At 38.3% G+C, this 19,932-nt stretch overlaps 1 protein-coding gene across 1 annotated transcript; it reads right to left on the bottom strand.

The window, feature by feature from the left end:
• Positions 1-13,928: 13,928 nt before the first annotated feature.
• LOC109180232 lies at positions 13,929-14,294 on the bottom strand. Its single transcript, XM_019329719.1, has one exon. The coding sequence runs from the start codon at positions 14,292-14,294 to the stop codon at positions 13,929-13,931; it is 366 nt and encodes a 121-aa protein (XP_019185264.1).
• Between the last annotated feature and the right edge of the window lie 5,638 nt (positions 14,295-19,932).

Here is a 19,932-nt window from a genome sequence, read left to right as displayed (position 1 = left end):
TTAACATTACAAAGAAAGTTAAGAACACAAAGAGAAAGAGGCGCCTGCAGGAAATACAAGTATCACCTTGGGGATACTTGAGCCTGCCGGAATATGCTTCACTTCTCATTTTTCTTCTTGCTCTTTAACTTTTGGTGCACAGGCTTACGCTGTGAGCAAAGGTATGGCTATGTATATAGTGCATAGTAGAATAAAGTATGAAGTGCAAACCGCTAGAAATGTGTTTCACTCATTAATTGGGTTAGTGACAGCTCCACATTGAAGGTGGAGTATATCATCATGCCTTAGCATTATTGAAATGGGAATGGGAAAGGCATTAATGAGCCCATTAGGTTGGTACTTGGTGGTATAATTGAATTAGAGATACCAACTTGATTTAAGTTTATATGGGTGAGTCTAAGACATAACACTACCGCACTATAATTACCCTTTTTACGTTTAAACCTCCAGGATGTACCCTAGTTTGTGCCTAAAACAGAATTTCAAGAATTCCCATGGCCTCCTCCGTAGCCCCTATTTGGTTTAGAGGTTTGGGAAGATGTGGGCGACTCCATAGTAGGGAATTCTTGAGCAGAGAAGAGAGATTAAAAACGTGAAGGAGGAATAGAAACTATGCCATAGTTCTTGATGATACATTTAGGGGGTGTTTGGTAAATAGCCGATAGCTTATTGAGTTAGTGAATTTGACTAATTGATAGCATTAGCTGATTGTAGAAAAGTATTTGGTAAATTAGCTGTTAGCTGATCGTGAAGGAGGAATAGAAACTATGCCATAGTTCTTGATGATACATTTAGGGGGTGTTTGGTAAATAGCCGATAGCTTATTGAGTTAGTGAATTTGACTAATTGATAGCATTAGCTGATTGTAGAAAAGTATTTGGTAAATTAGCTGTTAGCTGATTACATGCAAAATGACTTTCTTAAAAAGCTAATTTGAGCAGCTTTTTGAATTTTAGTATTTTGGAGTAATAAGTTGTTACAAAAAGCTAATTAATTAAACATTCATATTGATTGTTTAACCAAATCAAACAGCTAATAATGGTTAAATAAGCTAAAATTGACTGATAAACTAATTATGTTACCAAACATCAACTTAGTCATTTTACATCACACATTCTTCTATTCTGTTCCATTTTATTTTCCTGCCATATGCTTTATACCTCGTACAACACGCATTCAACGACAGCCCCGGTTGTAAACTCTACAGTTTATTCTTATGTTCTTTTTCCCCCCAAGGCAACTCCCGTAGCTTTGCGCATTACATATCGGACCTCTCTCCAACGGTTTGTAAACTATGTGATTTCTCTGCTTTGCGCCTACTGTTAGCCTTCTGCTAGTCTCGGAATCCATGAGGAACTCCTCGCCGCCGATTTCCATGCAATCACCCACTGTGCCGCCTCTGCATTCTGCTCCGGTGCCTGCTAGAGGATTAGCGCTGAGTTTTGTGGACATTACAAAGAACGTTAAGAACACGAGGAGAAAGAGATGCCATGCACTTCTCATTTCTTCCATCTCTCTCTCTGGCTCTCTATATAGGGTTTTGTTTGTCTTTCACTTTGGTTGCGCAGTGAACAGGGTGTATATAAAGCGTACTAGCTAGGTAGGATGAAGGCAATTAAGATCGAAGAAGTGTAAATCAGCTAAAAATGTCTTCCACTCCTTAATTGGATCATTGACACCGCCAACTACCTCCGTACTCCTCCATCGTCTTTACTCCCGTAGTGAATTCTCCAACTACCTCTTCGTCTTTGAAATATCGGACAGACTTGAAGAGTCAACTTTAACATTTATCGGGAAAATTTAACATTTTGAAGGTTAGGTTAAATGAATAATTAATCATTCAACCAGCACATAAATTAAGCCTCTCAACTCGATCTATAAATGCTGTGCAACCTGCATTGCCAATCTCTTCCTCACAACTCTCAAATATCTTCGATATATAGCATCGCAAAATAAAGTGGCAGATACAATATAATTCCCAATATTTCCATTCTGCATGGTTGCAGACTTGCAGTGACTACTCAATATAGTTCGATAAATAATAATATGGGTGTCTATTGAAGTATGTTGTTCAACTAATTAACTTTTAGTTTAAACACGACATATTTATAAATTATATTATAATTCAAGATATTACACAAATAATTTACCATACATATTTTGAGTGACAAAAGAGAGATACACTGCACCGGAAAGACTTGTGCCGGTTGGTTTGTACAATACATATTGTATTAACCACAGGACCGGTTGTCAAAGGCACATTTCATTTTTCTGTTCTTTTTGACCCCAATGCAATTCGCGTATCTGTGGGCTTTGCAAATCGGACCTCTGTCCAACGGCTTGTAAATTATGTGACTTTTCTGCTTTGCGCCGCCGACAAGAAGCCTTCTGCTAGTCTCGGAATCCATGAGGAACTCCGACTCGCCGCCGCCGCCTGCTTCGATGAAGTCCGCAACTGTGCCGGCGGCGGCGTTGAGGTTTGTGGCGCTCAGGCATTCACCCGGCCCCACAATCGTGCTTAACAATATTAATAATAATGTAAAGACTACAAAGAGAAAGAGACGCCTGCAGTAATGTGACTCGCCACCTTTCATGTCTACCTGTAGGATTATTGAATAATGGGCAATTGATATATATGTATATATAATTATGTGTAGAGTACGTGTTGTAGGATTCAAAAGGAGGAGCTAATTGAGTGCCCAAACATGGATAAGAAATGAATGGCATACACTCTATACCGTGTAAGGGGCCGACCGAAAGGATTTATAGAGTTAAGAGTTAGAATTGAAATTAAAGAATAGAATTCATAACAATTAACTATGAAAATTATGTTTCAATCTCGGGATTATATTTCTAATTTCTAACTAATATTACATGTTTAATTTAGCCAATCCTTGAAGCAAATACATATTTCACATCGCTCTCAATTTCAGCAACTTTTTATAGATCAATTTGAGTTAAGCATGACTTTACATATGTTAACCATAATTGAGAAATACTAAGGAACGATTAAACAAAGATGAATTAAAGCAAAGAATTAGAAAGGCAATATCAATGATTTCTTTTATATATATATATATATATATATATATATATATATTAAAAAAAAAAAAACACATACAGCACTGCAATAATGGGTAAGAATATTATTAAGTATGTGAAATCTTTATTATTTATAATTTACAAACTATTATATAAAAATGAAATCTATTTAATGTAGGCACTTAAATTCGGTATTATTAAAAAAAAAAAAATTATACAGAGACAACCTATGATGCCGTGGGAGTAGGGTTGAAGGCTTGAAGCCAATTACTATACCCTTTAGACTGTGGCACTGTGCAGGTACGTACGTCACGTGGTGGGCCTAAAATTCCATGTAGTTTAGCCTTATGTTCTTTTGTTCCCCAAGGCAACTCCCGTAGCCCCTTTGCGCATTACATATCGGGCCTCTTTGCTCCGCACCGTAACTTATGGATCCTCTCTTTCCGACCGAATGAAGCCTTCCGGCAGTCTCAGAATCCAGGAGGAACTCCTCGCCGCCGGTTTCCATGCAATCACCCACTGTGACGCCTCTGCATTCTGCGCCGGCGCCAATTAGAGGATCAGCGCTGAGTTTTGCGGACATTACAAAGACCGTTAAGAACACGAGGATGAGGAAGAGATGCCATGCACTTCTCATTTCTTCCATCTCTCTCTCTCTCTCTCTCTCTCTCTCTCTATACAGGGTTTTGTTTCTTTTTCACTTTGGTTGCGCAGTGAACAGGGTGAGGCTTGTGTGTATATAAAGCGTACTAGCTAGGTAGGTAGGATGAAGGCAAGATCGAAGAAGTGTAAATCAGCTAAAAATGTCCTCCACTCCTTAATTGGATCATTGACACCGCCAACTACCTCCGTACTCCTCCGTCATCTTTACTCCCATAGTGAATTCTCCAACTACCTCTTTGTCTTTGAACGCAAATGTCAGATGCGTTTATGACTGAAATGTGGTATGACCCTCCTCTTTTTCTCAAATTGTGTGCTGACTTTTTTTTTTTTGACAAAAATGTGTAAAACTAAGTTGGGACTTGAGTTTTTGCATGTGTCTGGGCAATTTTTTTTTCGTATTAACGTAAAACGCAAGTCCTCGCGTTTACGGAATCGTATACGTAGAACGCATTCTGTAAACGCGTTGTACGTATACGAATGACATACTCTAAAACGCATTTGGAAGATGCGTTAATACGTCTAACGCATCTCCCAAATGCTGTTTTTTACCGGCCCGGGAGCAGCTCCCGCCGTCGTTTTTTAGGTTGAACATGTTGTTGGAAAGCACGATGCTTTGCACGTTCTTCATGTACTCAAGCCCCGCCGGCAGGTCTTCGGTCAACTTATTGCTTTACATATCAAACAACGTCACACTCTTGAGGTGCGTGATTTCCCCCGGCAAACAACCGGAGAAATCATTGTTCAACATTGACAGCTCTTCCAGGCTGTCGGCCATTCTGCCGTTGCTAATGCTCGCCGGAACGCATCCGCTGAATTTGTTGTTAGCGAGGACGATTAACGAGGCGGAAGAGTTGCCGAAATTGTCGGGGAGTTCGGACTCGAAGCGGTTATTGTTTAGATTAATGACGTCGATGTTCTTGTCAAACAATGCCGGCGGGAGTTTTCCTTCGAAATCGTTGAAGCGTAAATCAAGGTATTTAAGGTTCAATTGCAGCACGATTTCCGGACCATAAACGCATCTAACATTTGCGTTTTACTTATACTACGTAAAACCCTATACCATATAGTTTTTCCCTATACCCTATCTCAACCTAAAACGCATTTACTGAATGCGTTCTACGTATACGATTCTGTAAACGCAAGTCTTACTTGTGTTTTATGTAAATACGATTCCGTAAACGCAAGTCCCAACTTAGTTTTACACATTTTTGTCAAAAAAATAAAAAAAAATCAGCACACAATTTGGAAAATAGAGGGTGGTCATAGCACATTTGAGTCATTGACTCGAGACTTGAAGAGTCAACTTTAACATTTATCATCCCGCGAAAATTCAACATTTTGAAGGTTAAATGAATAATTAATCATTCAACCAGCACATAAATTAAGCCTCTCAACTCGATCTATATATGCGGTGCAACTTGCATTGCCAATCTCTTCCTCACAACTCTCAAATATCTTCGATATATAGCATCCAAAAATAAAGTGGCAGATGCAATATAATTCCCAATGTTTCCATTCTTCATGGTTGCAGACTTGGGAATTGCAGTGACTACTCAATATAGTTCGGTAGATAATAATGAGTGTCTATTGAAGTATGGTGTTCAACTAATTAACTTTTAGTTTAAACAAGACATATTTATAAATTATATTAGGAATAAGCGTTAAATAGGTCATCGAACTGCACTCAATAATGCAATTAGGCCACCGAACTTAAAAAAGCTACAATTGGGTCCCTGAACTAACCAATTATATTCAATTAGTTTAATTTGTAGGTTTTTCAGGTAATTAGCAGGTCACTTCTAATTTAAAATATTTTTAAAAAATTATTATTTAAAATTAAAATTAAAAAAAAAAAAAAAAAAGATACCGTCTCCGCCGGAGACGAAGAAACCTTCTTCGTCTCCGGCCATGGAGACGGAGATAACTTCTTCGTCTCCATGGCAGGAGACGAAGAAACCCTGTCTTACTGATCATGTATCTCTTTCCAATATTATTCAGTTTTAAGAAAATTTTATTATTTTATATCACCAAATCCTCCTTCTTCAACCCTGTCTTTTACTCAACCTGCAGCGAGGTAAGGGTCTTAATTGTTTGGTAATTGGTAATTAGCTGATTGTATTAGTCGTTTGCTGTTAATTTGATTGTCAACTAATCAGAACATGACATGTCAGACAATATATAAGAGCATCTACATCAGAGGAGAAATGGGGAGAATTCACTACTTTTGAGGTCAAAATGCCATGGTGGCAGAGAGAGAATCAAGAGAGAGAAGGGGTGGGAAGCATCTGCAAATGTTGGGATATTACTCTGCCCAAGAAAAAGAATTAATGATGGAGGAAAGAGAACTAATAGAGAAATGATATGCTTATTTTTTATAATCTTTTTTTTATAAAATCAGTTTTGATTTTTTTTTCCCTCCCCTCCCATAATATTCTCTTTCCTACTCACTCTTACATTCTCCCCTAATATCTCCAACTAACTGATATGGATGCTCTAATGTCGGAAGCATGTGTAGTATTATTACTCAATAACAGAGACTTATTTCCTTTTGCATTTTATTTTCATAACTTATTTGAGATTCCTCTAAATCTTCAACACAACTGCTACTGGTAATATATTTCAACTTGCAAGCTTTTGACACAACATGAAAAGACAGAGCCTTCACTGTTTAAACCTTGAATCTACGGATCTACCGGAATTGCCACAATTGACAACATTGCTGAAAATGGAGGTGGGTCGTCTGAGGCAATACTAGCAGATTGAGGACATACAAGCGGGACTGTTTAGCTACTTCAACATTCAATTATACAAAGAGATTGAAGGTAAGTTACACTCACTATCTAGGCCTTAAACACGATCTATTGTGAAAGTTGCAGTTCACCTTCACGTTACTTTGCTTTCCTGTGCAACTCGCGTATCTGTGCGCATTACATACTGAACCTTTGTCCAACGTGTTGTAACTTATGGGACCTCTCTGCTTTCCGACCAAAAGCCTTCTGGTAGTCTCGGAATCCATGAGGAACTCCTCCCCAATGGCTTCCATGCAACCACCGACTGTGCCTGTGCATTCTGAGCCGGTGGCGGCGGCGGCTAGAGAAGCAGCGGTGAGTTTTGTGGTCGTGCTTAACATTACAAAGAAAGTTAAGAACACAAAGAGAAAGAGGCGCCTGCAGGAAATACAAGTATCACCCTGGGGGTACTTGAGCCTGCCGGAATATGCTTCACTTCTCATTTTTCTTCTTGCTCTTTAACTTTTGGTGCAGGCTTACGCTGTGAGCAAAGGTATGGCTATGTATATAGTGCATAGTAGAATAAAGTATGGAGCGCAATCCGCTAGAAATGTGTTTCACTCATTAATTGGGTTAGTGACAGCTCCACATTGAAGGTGGAGTATATCATCATGCCTTAGCATTATTGAAATGGGAATGGGAAAGGCATTAATGAGCCCATTAGGTTGGTACTTGGTGGTATGATTGGATTAGAGATACCAACTTGATTCAAATTTATATGGGTGAGTCTAGACATAACACTAGCGCACTATAAGTCTATATATAATTACCGTTTTTAAGTTTAACCTCCAAAATGTACCCTAGTTTGTGCCTAAAATAGAATTTCAAGAATTCCCATGGCCTCCTCCATAGCCCCTATTTGGTTTAGAGGTTTGGAAGATGTGGGAGACTCCACAGTAGGGGATTCTTGAGCAGAGAAGAGAGATTAAAAACGTGTAGGAGGAATTGAAACTATGCCATAGCTTTTGATAATATATCTAGGGGGTGTTTGGTAAATAGCTAGTAGCTGATTGTGTTAGTGGATTTGACTAATTAATAGTATTAGCTGATTGTAGAAAAGTGTTTGGTAAATTAGCTGTTAACTGATAGCTTATTACACGTAAAATGACTTTCTCAAAAAGCTGATAAAAAAAAGATGACTTGAGCAGCTTTTTGAATTTTAGCATTTTAGAGTAATAAGTTACAAAAAAGTTAATTATTCATATTGATTGTTTAACCAAATCAAACCACTAATAGTGGTCAAATAAGTTAAAATTGACTAATAAGCTAAGTAGGTTACAAAATATGAGCTTAGTCATTTTACATCACACATTCTTCCATTCTGTTCCATTTTATTTTCCTGCCATATGCTTTATTCCTCGTACAGCACGCATTCAACAGCCCCGGTTGTAACAGTTACAGGGGCCTTTCCTTGTGTTCTTTTGTTCCCCAAGGCAACTCCCGTAGCCCCTTTGCGCATTACATATCGGGCCTCTCTGCTCCGCCGCTGGGTAACTTACGATCCTCTCTTTCCGACCGAATGAAGCCTTCCGGCAGTCTCAGAATCCATGAGGAACTCCTCGCCGCCGGTTTCTATGCAATCACCCACTGTGCTGCCTCTGCATTCTGCGCTGGCGCGGGCGCCGGCTAGAGGATCAGCGCTGAGTTTTGCGGACATTACAAAGAACATTATGAACACGAGGAGAAAGAGATGCCAATCACTTCTCATTTCTTCGATCTCTCTCTCTATATAGGGTTTTGTTTCTCTTTCACTTTGGTTGCGCAGTGAACAGGGTGAGGCTTGTGTGTATATAAAGCTTACTAGCTAGGTAGGTAGGATGAAGGCAAGAAGAAGTGTAAAAATGTCTTCCGTTCACCCGCACGGACTTAGCTCAATGGTTTAGTGAACAGTATTTGAGACAAGAGATTAAGGTTCGAACCTTGGCGGTAACAGTGTGGGAATTATGTCCATTTTACATCCTCTCACATGCTCTGGGGGTTGCTGATTCAACCTTTTGGGACAAAATGTCTTCCGCTCCTTATTGGATCATTGACACCGCCAACTACCTCCGTCTTTAATTATTCCAGGCCAGTAGTGAATTCTCCAACTACCTCTTCGTCTTTGAAGTATCAGGTGGAGACTTGAAGAGTCAACTTTTAACATTTATCATCCCGTAAATTTTCAGCATCTTGAAGGTTAAATGAATAATTAGTCTCGGAATCCTTGAGGAGCTACGACTAGCGGCCGCCGGCTGTTTCCATGCAATCACCGACTGTGCCGCCGGCCGCCGTGCTTAACATTTAAAAGAACGTCAAGAATACAAAGAGAAAGAAGCTTGTGCTGGAACGCGTTGTTTCACCCTTCATTTCTGGTACAAACTTGCGCTGTGTACACCGTTATGTATGTCTGTCGTCTATGTATATAAGTATATATAGGACAAATGTATGAGCTGCAATTCACTCCTTAATTGGATCATTGACTGCACCAACTACCTCCTTAGTCCGTCTTTAATCCGGTACCGGTAGTTAATTCTCCAACTACCTCCTTGGTCTTTAACCATGTTATTCTAAGTAATAGACCACAATTAATATGATGAATCACCTATTTATTTTTCATTATTATTATTTAATGAGTTGGGAGACTGAGCATGGACTCCCAGCTCGAGAGGTCATACTTAGTGTCGACTGGATGTACTTGGTCAGTTTGGCTATTAGCTCAACTGGTCGGCCTAGCTAGGGCTATTAGAAGGGCTAAAAAGTGGTGTGGCGGTTATGTAGTAAATGCAACTGATTCTTGAGTTCCTTCTTTAGTAATGAAGGTTTAAATGATGTTGGTCTGTCTGCCTAAAGCTGTAAAACCATTATTATTATGATTAGATTAGATATATATGATATATGATGGGAGTATATATATATTGTGATTTTTTTTTTGTTGTATGAGGGGGCCGGGGTAAACCGAGCCCACGAGGGCTAATATATTGTGATTTCTTTAATCATACATGACAAAGCATACACTAGTGTCCACATATCAATGCCAAGGGGGATATTTGAAGGACAGTGAAGTAATATGACATGTCATTATCGACATGGAAATGGCATTAATGTGCCCATTTTATTAGGTTTGAAGTGGAATTATATTGTATGGAAGCAAGATCCTTTGCCATTTTCAATTTAAGCGAGCTAACTATGAATAATTTAAGTTAATTTATCTTTTTCTAACCATTTATCAATTAAAGCTACAAGCTGGCTTTCTAGAAAGGAATGATAGTTGAATCCACCAACTACGGTTGTATTGGATCTCCTTGAGCTCAAAAAACCCTAAAACCAACATGGAGGTGATGAAAAAATTAATATGGTTGTACAAACATAAATTAATCAGTTGTACGAATATAAAAAGCCTATTCATGAATGTGAGCTTCTTGTAGCTCATTCAGTACATTCTATTAATAAAAACATGACTTTGAGGCATAGCTGAAATAGTCCACCAACTCAAAATAAATTTCTAAACTTTACTTTGTTATTAACCGTAAAATCTTTATTGGAGATACTAATATACAAACATTTGAGAACAAATATACATAAGTTCAACCACATATTGTGATTTACTTTCCCCTCTACCTGATTTAGGTAGCTAGTAGCCAGTGGTGATGGACTGATGGCCTCACACTTATTTTTTTTTAAAACAGGATCGGTTACGAAAGTTCTTACACACATTTAAGTTAGGGTTCACTGCTTTCGCAAAGCAACTGCCAGATCTCGGCGCATTGCATTGCGATCCTGGCTGCAGGCTGTTGTAGACAAGTGTTTTAGATCCGCCATCAAGAAACCAGGCAGAAGTCTGGGAATCCATCATCAGGAACTCTTCGCCGCCGTCGTCTCCGGGCGCAGCAGTGCATCCGGCGGCACCACCGCAGTTTTGGCCGCCGGAGTTGCTGTTGTGGTGGTTATTAGCTGCGGCAGATTCGGCACCGGTGGTGATGAACAGAGCGATGAAGATGGCTGCACTAATGTTGCAGTAACGTGCCATATTCGCTTCACTTCTACTCTTTTCGTGGGCAGAGAAATGTGAGGATTGAATTTTATATAGTGCTTATTATAGCATTGGGATTTCTTGCTAGTTGCTAGCTGCATATCAATGTCAAGGGGACACTAGAAGGAAAGTGATATGCATTATTGAATGGGAATGGTGGGAGCTAGCTAAGGTGTATGGTCTTCTTCATTTCAACCACAAGATATAGGATAGGATGATGTTACCCGCATGGACAGCTTAAAGAGGTAAAAGTTTGAAAGAATGATCAGGGGTCGAGTTTTACCAGCGGCATTGTGGTAGCAATCTTTCAAAGTGTGAGGAGGTTCCTTGTGGGCAATGAACAAATGTCTAACCTCTGTAGTTCATGTTCAGTTGAGTTACCATGATTTACATCATCTCAAATGTCTTGTCGGATTGTTGTAAACATTCCGTACGTAAATTGTTAAAATTTAGTACATAAATTGTATATTTTGACCTGGGTCCACCTTGCACGGTCGACCTAAGCCCATGACATAACTATTGACTTAAATATTATTTCTTTCACAAAAAATGTTGAAACAAAATATATAGAGATTTTATATTTTTTATATGTAAGTTTATCTTTAGTAATTTTTATTAAATTTGTAAATAAAAGTTGAGAAAATGGGTCAAATAGACCCCTAAACTTTACTCTAAAGGTCAATTATCCTCCTAAATTTTACAAAAGTGTAATGAAATCCCTAAACATGTTAAATTGGGTCAATGAAACCCAAAAATTGATAAATGATATGTTATTACATGTCATTTTAATTTTGGCGACCGGCTAGGAATTCCGCCGACGAAAAAAATCCGATCACCAGCGACAATATCCGGCTGTCTTCCGGAGAAGACGACCGGACAACCGCCTTCTCCAATGGAGAAGGCGGCCGTCCGGTCGTCTTCTCCAGTGGAAGACGACCGGACGGTCGGATTTTTTTGCCGGTCGCCAGAATTCGTCGCTAGTCGCTGGAAACCGTTGCCGGAATTGGAATGACATGTAATAACAGGTCATTTACCGGTTTTTAGGCTTCATTGACCCAATTTGACATATTTGAGGGTTTAATTGCACTTTTGTAAAGTTTAGAGGGCTAATTGACCTTTGGGGTAAAGTTTAGGGGTCTATTTGACTCTTTTCTCATAAAAGTTTAATAAGTTTATTACAAAATAAAATATTTTGTATGAAAATAAATAATAAAAAAACTATTTTAATTATTACGGAGTACATTATATCATAAATATATTAATTATTTTTAGTTAGAACTTAGACATAGAGGTTTATATTGATTAAAGGGTGAATCAACAATTTGGTCCCTCACTTATTCGCGACTTGTCAATGTTGCCCCTGAATCACGTATTCATCAATTTAGTCCCCGAAAATAATTGTTTTTCGTCAAATAAGTCCCTCAGGCCGTTTTCCGTCATGTCTCAGGCGAGACCTCCGATTTGCCCTGGGCATTTTGATCTTTTCACGCCTTCTTCTTCATTAACTCTGACCAAACTTCGCCGGAGAAGCTCAAGCTCGTCGGAAAACTCCATTGCCGGTTTGCTGCTTCGCCGGGAGGGATCAACTGCCAGGGGCGGAGGTCGCTGCTCCGATCTGCTGCTTCCGCCTCTTCGTGATTCCACCAGAGAGAGGGAGGGGAGATGTAGGTCCATGGACCTTGTCTCGCCGTCGGATGTTGTTGTTGCTCAGCTTTTACCGAGAGAGAAGAGATCGAGACGGAGCTAGCCGCCGCCTGTCGCCGCGATCTGCCGGGGGATCGCCGGCGCACCCCCAACGCATCGTTGGATTACAAAGCTCCAATGAATGCCGGAAATCACAATGCATAAACATCATTCTCCAGCAGCAGAGTAGAAGATATATATTCCCTTATTTAGCTTACTCTTTTCAAAATCACTGAATGCAACATAAGCATATACAAATTTAGCATCGGAGGCATATGTATTGAGAGAGAGAGAGAGAGAGAACCTCGTGAAGTTGATCCATGTCGGATTCCATTTTTTGTTTCGGCGCCTCTTCATTTCCACCCGAAGAAGACGACGGTATTGATGTGGCAGGGCTCCCATAATCTTCTTTTGCTTTCTCGTCCTTTACACTACTGTGACTAAGGTTTTGTTCCTCTTTCTTCCCTTCTGCCTCATCGGTCTTGTTAAGTTCGGTATCGCTAGCAGTCTCGTAACCATCGGAACCATATCCAGATGCCGCCGGCGCAGCCGCAGAGGACGAACCAGCGTCTGTCGATGCTTCAGCCGCCTTGACTGGTAGCGGTTTTGGCTTTGACGTTTCGTCAGAGGATGGCACGGCTTCGATCAACACCATTGCTGCGTTGCTTTTTCTCTGTTTGATTGTCTTCCCCTGGAGTAGACCGGGGCGTAAAAATGTTGTAGTGTTGCTTTGATTTGCTTGCGATTCTGGAAAGCTCTGAAATCGGAGGTGAAGCTGACGTCGGCGGAAGAGAAGAAGCTCCCTTCGGCGAGCTTGAACTTCTCCGGCGAAGTTTGGTCAGAGTTAATGAAGAAGAAGGCGTGAAAAGACCAAAATGCCCAGGGCAAATCGGAGGTCTCGCCTGAGACATGACGGAAAACGGCCTGAGGGACTTATTTGACGAAAAACAATTATTTTCGGGGACTAAATTGATGAATACGTGATTCAGGGGCAACATTGACAAGTTGCGAATAAGTGAGGGATCAAATCGTTGATTCACCCTTGATTAAATGATGTATAAGTTTATATTTATTAGTGTAAATATGTTAGTTTACCAAAATTGAAAGCTTAGAATACTAATTTGAAAATGTCAAAAGTTTTAGTTGAATTTGCCCAATAAACCTGATACCTGATAGAGTTAGCCCAAAATTGAATATGCTGACCTGATTGACATTCCTAGGCCTATAAAAAATCTAAGACTTTACCTTCATATGATCCTTTACCAACTAAAGTCACAAGATCTCAAGGTACACTTCAAGTAGTAGTTACATGCTTTCTTATTAATCATTATAATGGGTAGAAAAGTGAATTCCAAAGCAAATACCAAAATTAGTCACCAAAAGAATTTCAAATTGAATATGATGTTGGTCCCATCCAATCTTTCCTCCTATAATTTATTAATAATTTCATGAATAATTGGTTAATGTGACCAGGACTATGTGGTCTAATGGTATCCGGGTTGGATTTTCAATTGGAAGATTATGAGTTCAAGCCTCAGTGGAGGCGTTACGTTATTGGTTCTTTGTGTTTCAGTAGGTTGAGAAAGTATATGAACACATACTACAATGTAATAGAGCCAGTAACTTTAAAAAAAAAAAAAAATGGTTAATGTAATTATATTATAGTTGATGATACAGACGTCATTACACATCAGAAATCATATTCCATTATTTTATTCCTCGTACAGTACACATTCTATATATCAACGAACACAAGACCGGTTGTGAAAGTCACACTTATTATTACCACCGTTGACCTTGTCGGCCAGGCAGCTGCCAGATCTCTTCGCATCGCACACCGGTGGTCTCTGCAGGCCTTTGTAGGAAATCTTTTGAGTGTTGTCTTGGAGTGAACTAAGAAGCCAGGTAGCAGTCTGGGAATCCATCAGAAACTCTTCTCCACCGTCACCTCCGGCGGCGCTAACAGTGCATTCGGCGGCGCCACCGCACTTCCGGCCGGAGTTGGTGCTGTGGGTAGGTGCCGCAGTAGACAGAGATTCGGCCAAGATGAAGAGTGACAGGAGGAGGGCAGCGGTCGCCCCAATATTATTGTTGCAGAAACGTGCCATATTCACTTCACTTCTACTTTAATTTCTTGTTTGTATTGATGACTGATTGAATTTGGCAGAGAAATTTATAGTGAGTATAGCTTTCCCAGGATAAGGTTGGACCGGACACGATTGGGGATCAGTGGGTGGACGTAATATAATACTTTAGGATTCAATTATGAAACCAAAAGAGTGGTAAAGATACTTTAATTTGATATGACATGACAAGTATGAATAAGATATTTTCATTTTGTGGGTTTAGAAAAAATTGTTTAAGAATAATATCACTTTTTATTCCCAACTTTTAGCTTCTTTCTCTCACAAATCTTTGATGTGGACACTTTTTTTGAGACTCACCTAATGAAAATATCCCATCATTGCTTGGAGTAGAATTTGAGAGTACATATAATAGAACTTTTTAAATATGTATGTTGGTTGAACTGGGTCCTGTATGAATTACTTTTGAAACTATTGTTTTATATTTTCAAAAAACAGCTATTCGTGAGCCGCTACTAATTAATGGTGTACTGTATTATTGGAGGGAGCCTGCATTTGATGTGAATTACAAAAAATAATACTCCAAAGCATTATTGATAAGATGATGACATGGGAATGACCGAATGACGTACGGTATCGATCACTGTACTGGTACGGTACACCACAGCTACCGTGGAGGGAGAAACAATATAATGATACATACATATATATATATATATATATATATATATATATATATATATATATATATATATATATATAGTTCATGATGATATATATATATACTAGCTAGCTAGCAAGCACAGTACATATCCTATCATCATTTATTACAGCTCCGATTGAGAAAGTTGCAGGGTCGCTTGGTGTGTTGTTTGATCCCTAGGCAATTAACGTTTCTAATTTTTGTCTTACTTTTGCCACATGGAACATAAGGTTGACGTAGAACGTCGGTGGAAATATGGCGGCCCCCTGTTTTTTGCATTTGGCCAAGAAACCTACTGCTGGTTTCTGAATCCATGAGGAACTCTTCGCCGCCGCCAGCTTCCACGAAGTCCGCGACTGTGCCGCCGGCGGCGGTGAGGTTTGTGGCGCTCTGCAGGAATTCACCCGCGCCCACATTTGTGCTTATTAACATTACAAAGAATGTAAAGACTACAAACACAAAGAGGCGCCTACAGTAATGTGACTCGCCACCTTTCATGTCGTCTGTAGGATTGAATAATGGGCAGGGCAACGTATATGGTCACGTAGTCTATTTATATATAATGTGTAGAGTACGTGTTATGTATAGGATTCAAAAGGAGCCAGTTGAGTGGCCAAACATGGATAAGAAATGAATGGCGTTCATTGCATGTACTCAATAAACCCCAAGTCTATCCCGTGTAATGTACGCCGCACTTAAATAGTGAATATGGATTTTGTTATTATTAAAAAAATATTATAAGAGTAGACAAACAACATATAATGCCGTGCAATCGTTATGCTATGGACCCGTGTACAACATGCATTGTGGATACGGTAACGGTGCCGTTAGTGGCACCGTTATCTTCCATCATTTTTTTTAAAAATATCAGACTACTTTGTTATAGGAGCATATGTTCATAATTTTATTACTATATGTTCATAATTGTAAATTCATAATGTCAGAGCTCTGTGTTCATAATTCCATAATTGTACATTCATAATTGCATAACTGTACATTCATAATTCTGTAACTGTACATTCAATTTTTTTTTTTTGGTAGGAATAAATGTACATTCATAATTCAATAACTATAAATTCATAATTTTCGAAGTTCTATGTTCACAAATTTAGAGCTCTATGTTCATAATTGTAAGTTCATAATATCAGAGCTCTGTAACTGTACATTCATAATTTCATAACTGTACATTCATAATGCAAAAAACGAATAACGCCGTTAACGTCGAGACAATTTTTTTTTTTTTTAATTTGAAGATCACGTTTTCCCTGAAAACGATATCGTTTTGGACTCGTATCACAATACACGAGTCCACAGCATAATTTGCGTGATGCCGTGGGAGTGGGAGTAGGGTCGAAACCAATTACCCTTTAGGCCCACGTAGTGGGCCTAAAATTCCATGTAGTTTGCACAAGTCAATTGTTGACTTGTAGTGTATAATTTTAAGAAAATACTCCGTATATGAATTGTTGGCACACGTGATTTTATTGATAAAAAGGAAATCTTTTTTTTTTTTTTTGGATAATCAAAACATGTCATTGAAGCTTTTGGTAGCAGCTAGCAGATTAGGAGTACATACAAAGAAGTTCCGTGGAATGGAATCTTGCCAGGAGAAGCTGAAGCAATTAGTGTTTGGGAAGCATTAAAATCACTGAAGGATCGATCTTAATATGGATGTTGTGAATGGCATTCCAAGTATAGTAAGTCCTTGATGTTGTTTGTTGATCTCATTATTAATGATGTTAAAAAAAGTAGCTAGAGCTTTTTCAAATTTTTGTTTTTTATTTGTTAAACGATCTGCAAACAGGATAGCCTACTTTGTTAGCTTGGGAGACCCACTTATTAGTTTACTTGTCCAAGTCTGACTGTATGGACTATTTCTTAGTCCCTTTCTCTTCCATTGTTCATGTTATGGAGTTGGACTTAAATTAATATACTGTCTTCGTTTTTTATTTTTTTTCCAAAAAAAAAAAAAAAACTTGTCAAGTAAGTGTAAAATAAAAATGGAGTAGTATAAATTATAAGTACTTACAATATTATTCATAATATAATTAGTTGTTCCAGCATACAACTCAACGAGTCAATCAATTCAAAATAAATTTATAAAAGAGTAAATTACACTTTTGGTCCTATGACTATAGGGGGCATGCTAATTTTGATCCGTAACTTTTAAAACTAACAATTTAATCCTTTAACTATGTTTTTTTTAACAGATTTGGTCCTCCCGACCAAATCACCGGTAAAAATTGACCGAAAAAACTTAAACCTTTTTAAATTTTTTATTCAGAAGGACAAAATGGTTATTTCATCCTCATTCTTCTTCTTCCTTGCTGCGCCTGCAATGTTAATGAATGCCAGAATGAAAGAATGCAAAGTTAAAGAATGAATGAGTGCAAAGTTAAAAGAATGAATGCCATTCTTTCTTTTCTCACTCCTTATAGAAACATGCCAGAATGAATGAATGCAAAGTTAAAGAACGTGAACATGGAGGTGGGTCAGATCGCCGGATTGAGGCCGCCGGCGCCAATTCCAGCTTTTTCTAGAAACCCATCATAGCAAACCCCAAAATAAAGCCGCAAAAAAAATCCCCAAATCCAATAAGTTAATACTAATCCCCAACGTCAGCCAAGAATCCTAATCAAACCCTGGGGTGGGGGCACTGGGTGGGGGGGAGCACAACCGAGAAAAAATATCAAAGCTTTTGTACAATTTTATTATTTCCACTAAATTCTTTTTCATCAAAAGAGCAGAAAAATTAGACTTCATGTGAGCAACTGGGAGGAATTTAAACCTTTTTAAATTCTTTAACTTTGCAGTCTTTCATTCGGGCATTCATTAACATTGCAGGCGCAGCAAGGAAGAAGAAGAAATGAGGTTGAAATGACTATTTTGCCCTCACAAATAAAAAATTTAAAAAGTTTAAGTTTTTTCGGTCAATTTCCACCGGTGATTTGGTCGGAAGGACCAAATCTGCTAAAAAAAGTATAGTTAAAGGATTAAATTGTTAGTTTTAAAAGTCACGGATCAAAATTAACACGCCCTATATAGTTATAAGACCAAAAGTGTAATTTTTTCTTTATAAAATTTACTTTACTAGTCCCTGCAAAGCAAGATATGAATTTGTTCTTATTGTGGGCACTAGTAAATAAATTGAGACACATCTAACAATTTATCTCATATTGTGACCCTTAAGTTTAGGACCAAACTCATAATATAATTAGTTACCAAAAGAGTTACAAATCCAATTTGATGTTGCCCGGTTGCCCCTATTCTTTTACCTTTTTTTTTTCTTTGTGGAAAATGTTTACTTCTTTCATTTATTAATATACAATTAACTTGATAAACTATAGTTAATTAATGGGTTAATAAAGAAATCAATAATAATAATATTTAAAACAAATCAATATAAATGTTGTGGACAATAATATACAAACATTTATTTTAATTTTTACATTAACTTTCATGTATATTTAAATTGATGAATTACATGAAAATAAAAATAAAATTTAAATAATTATCAATCATTACATCACGCACAAGAAAAATCCATATAGACCTAGCCAAATTGATATAAAGCAACAATGCATGCCAACATCTCCATAACCTCAACGGGACACTTGAAGCTAGCTAGGACAGCAATGTTACTTCTTAGCATTATTGATGAAGTTAAAATAATTAAAGCATGTGCTCTATCTCAACTAAAAACTTAGTTTATATATTATATGCTCAACACATATGCGGGTCGAGTTGATTACTTTTGATGGACTTCAAGCAATACGTGGACCATAGTCTAATGACTTTTGGCATGATTCTAATATCAAATTAAAGCATGTGTTCCATCTCAACTAAAAGTTTAACCAGATAGTTGGATTGCACATTTATATTTATATATTATATACTCAACATGACAACCACGAGCACATACATACATGTGATTTTTTTTTTTTGAAATACATACATGTGATTTAGTTGAAGCGGAATTGACAGAACACTTTATTTGTGCGTCACAACATAAAAATTTTACTATATATATAGACTTATTTTTTATGGTATAAATCAAACTAACTCTTTGTTATAACAAGTATTGATAAGATATCTTTTATCATATGGACTTCATCAAAAATATATTACTGATATGATGGATTATATTGATCGGGTGGTCCAACTCAAATAACCTAATAAATATAAAATAATAAGAAATAAAGCATAGACAATGAATGTAGAACAAGTATGTTGGTCACGGAAACAAGATTTTATTAAGACTCGTGCAAGATTGTTACAAGGAATTAAGTGGACCTCCTTAACCGGATCTAACGCCTAGCCTCCACTATGCGCGCTACAACCGTCCATGAATCCACGGAGGTCGGCCTCGGACCTTCTCAAGGCACCAAGCTCGGAGCTCGGCGTGGGACCTCTGAGGTACCAAACTCAGGACTCAGCCTCGGGCCCAAATTTGATAGGATCCGCTCCACTGAGTTGATTTGTTCCGAGTCTATTTGTAATATATCTATCAATTGGCCCGCATGGGTAGCTCAACTGGTCATAGATGTGAAACTTTGGAAGAATGACCAGGGATCGAGTCTCATCAGCGGCAGTGTGGGAGCAATCTCTCAAAGTGAGGGGGGCTCCTTGTGCGCAGTGAGCACCGGTCTAGCCTCTATGGTTCATGTTCAGTTGAGTCATCATGATTTTTCTTGTGCGCAGTGAGCACCGATCTAGCCTCTATGGTTGCTCTGTCGGGCCGGAGTGTGGGGGCCCTTAGGGTTGGGGTTCAGCCTTTGGAAGAATATATCTATCAATTACATTTTTCATTATAAAGTATTATTACATTTTTAAAATTCCTTTAAGACAATGCGTAATACATTGCAGCTTGGAAGCTTTTAATATAATCACAACAAAATTAAAACACATAATACACAGCTTGAATGTGGCAGCTAGCAGATTAGGAGTACATACAAAGAA

This window comes from Ipomoea nil, unplaced genomic scaffold (assembly GCF_001879475.1).
Source record: "Ipomoea nil cultivar Tokyo-kokei standard unplaced genomic scaffold, Asagao_1.1 scaffold1026, whole genome shotgun sequence".
NCBI lineage: Eukaryota > Viridiplantae > Streptophyta > Magnoliopsida > Solanales > Convolvulaceae > Ipomoea > Ipomoea nil.
Note: the sequence above shows the minus strand (reverse complement) of the source record. Positions and strands in the feature narration are given on the sequence as shown.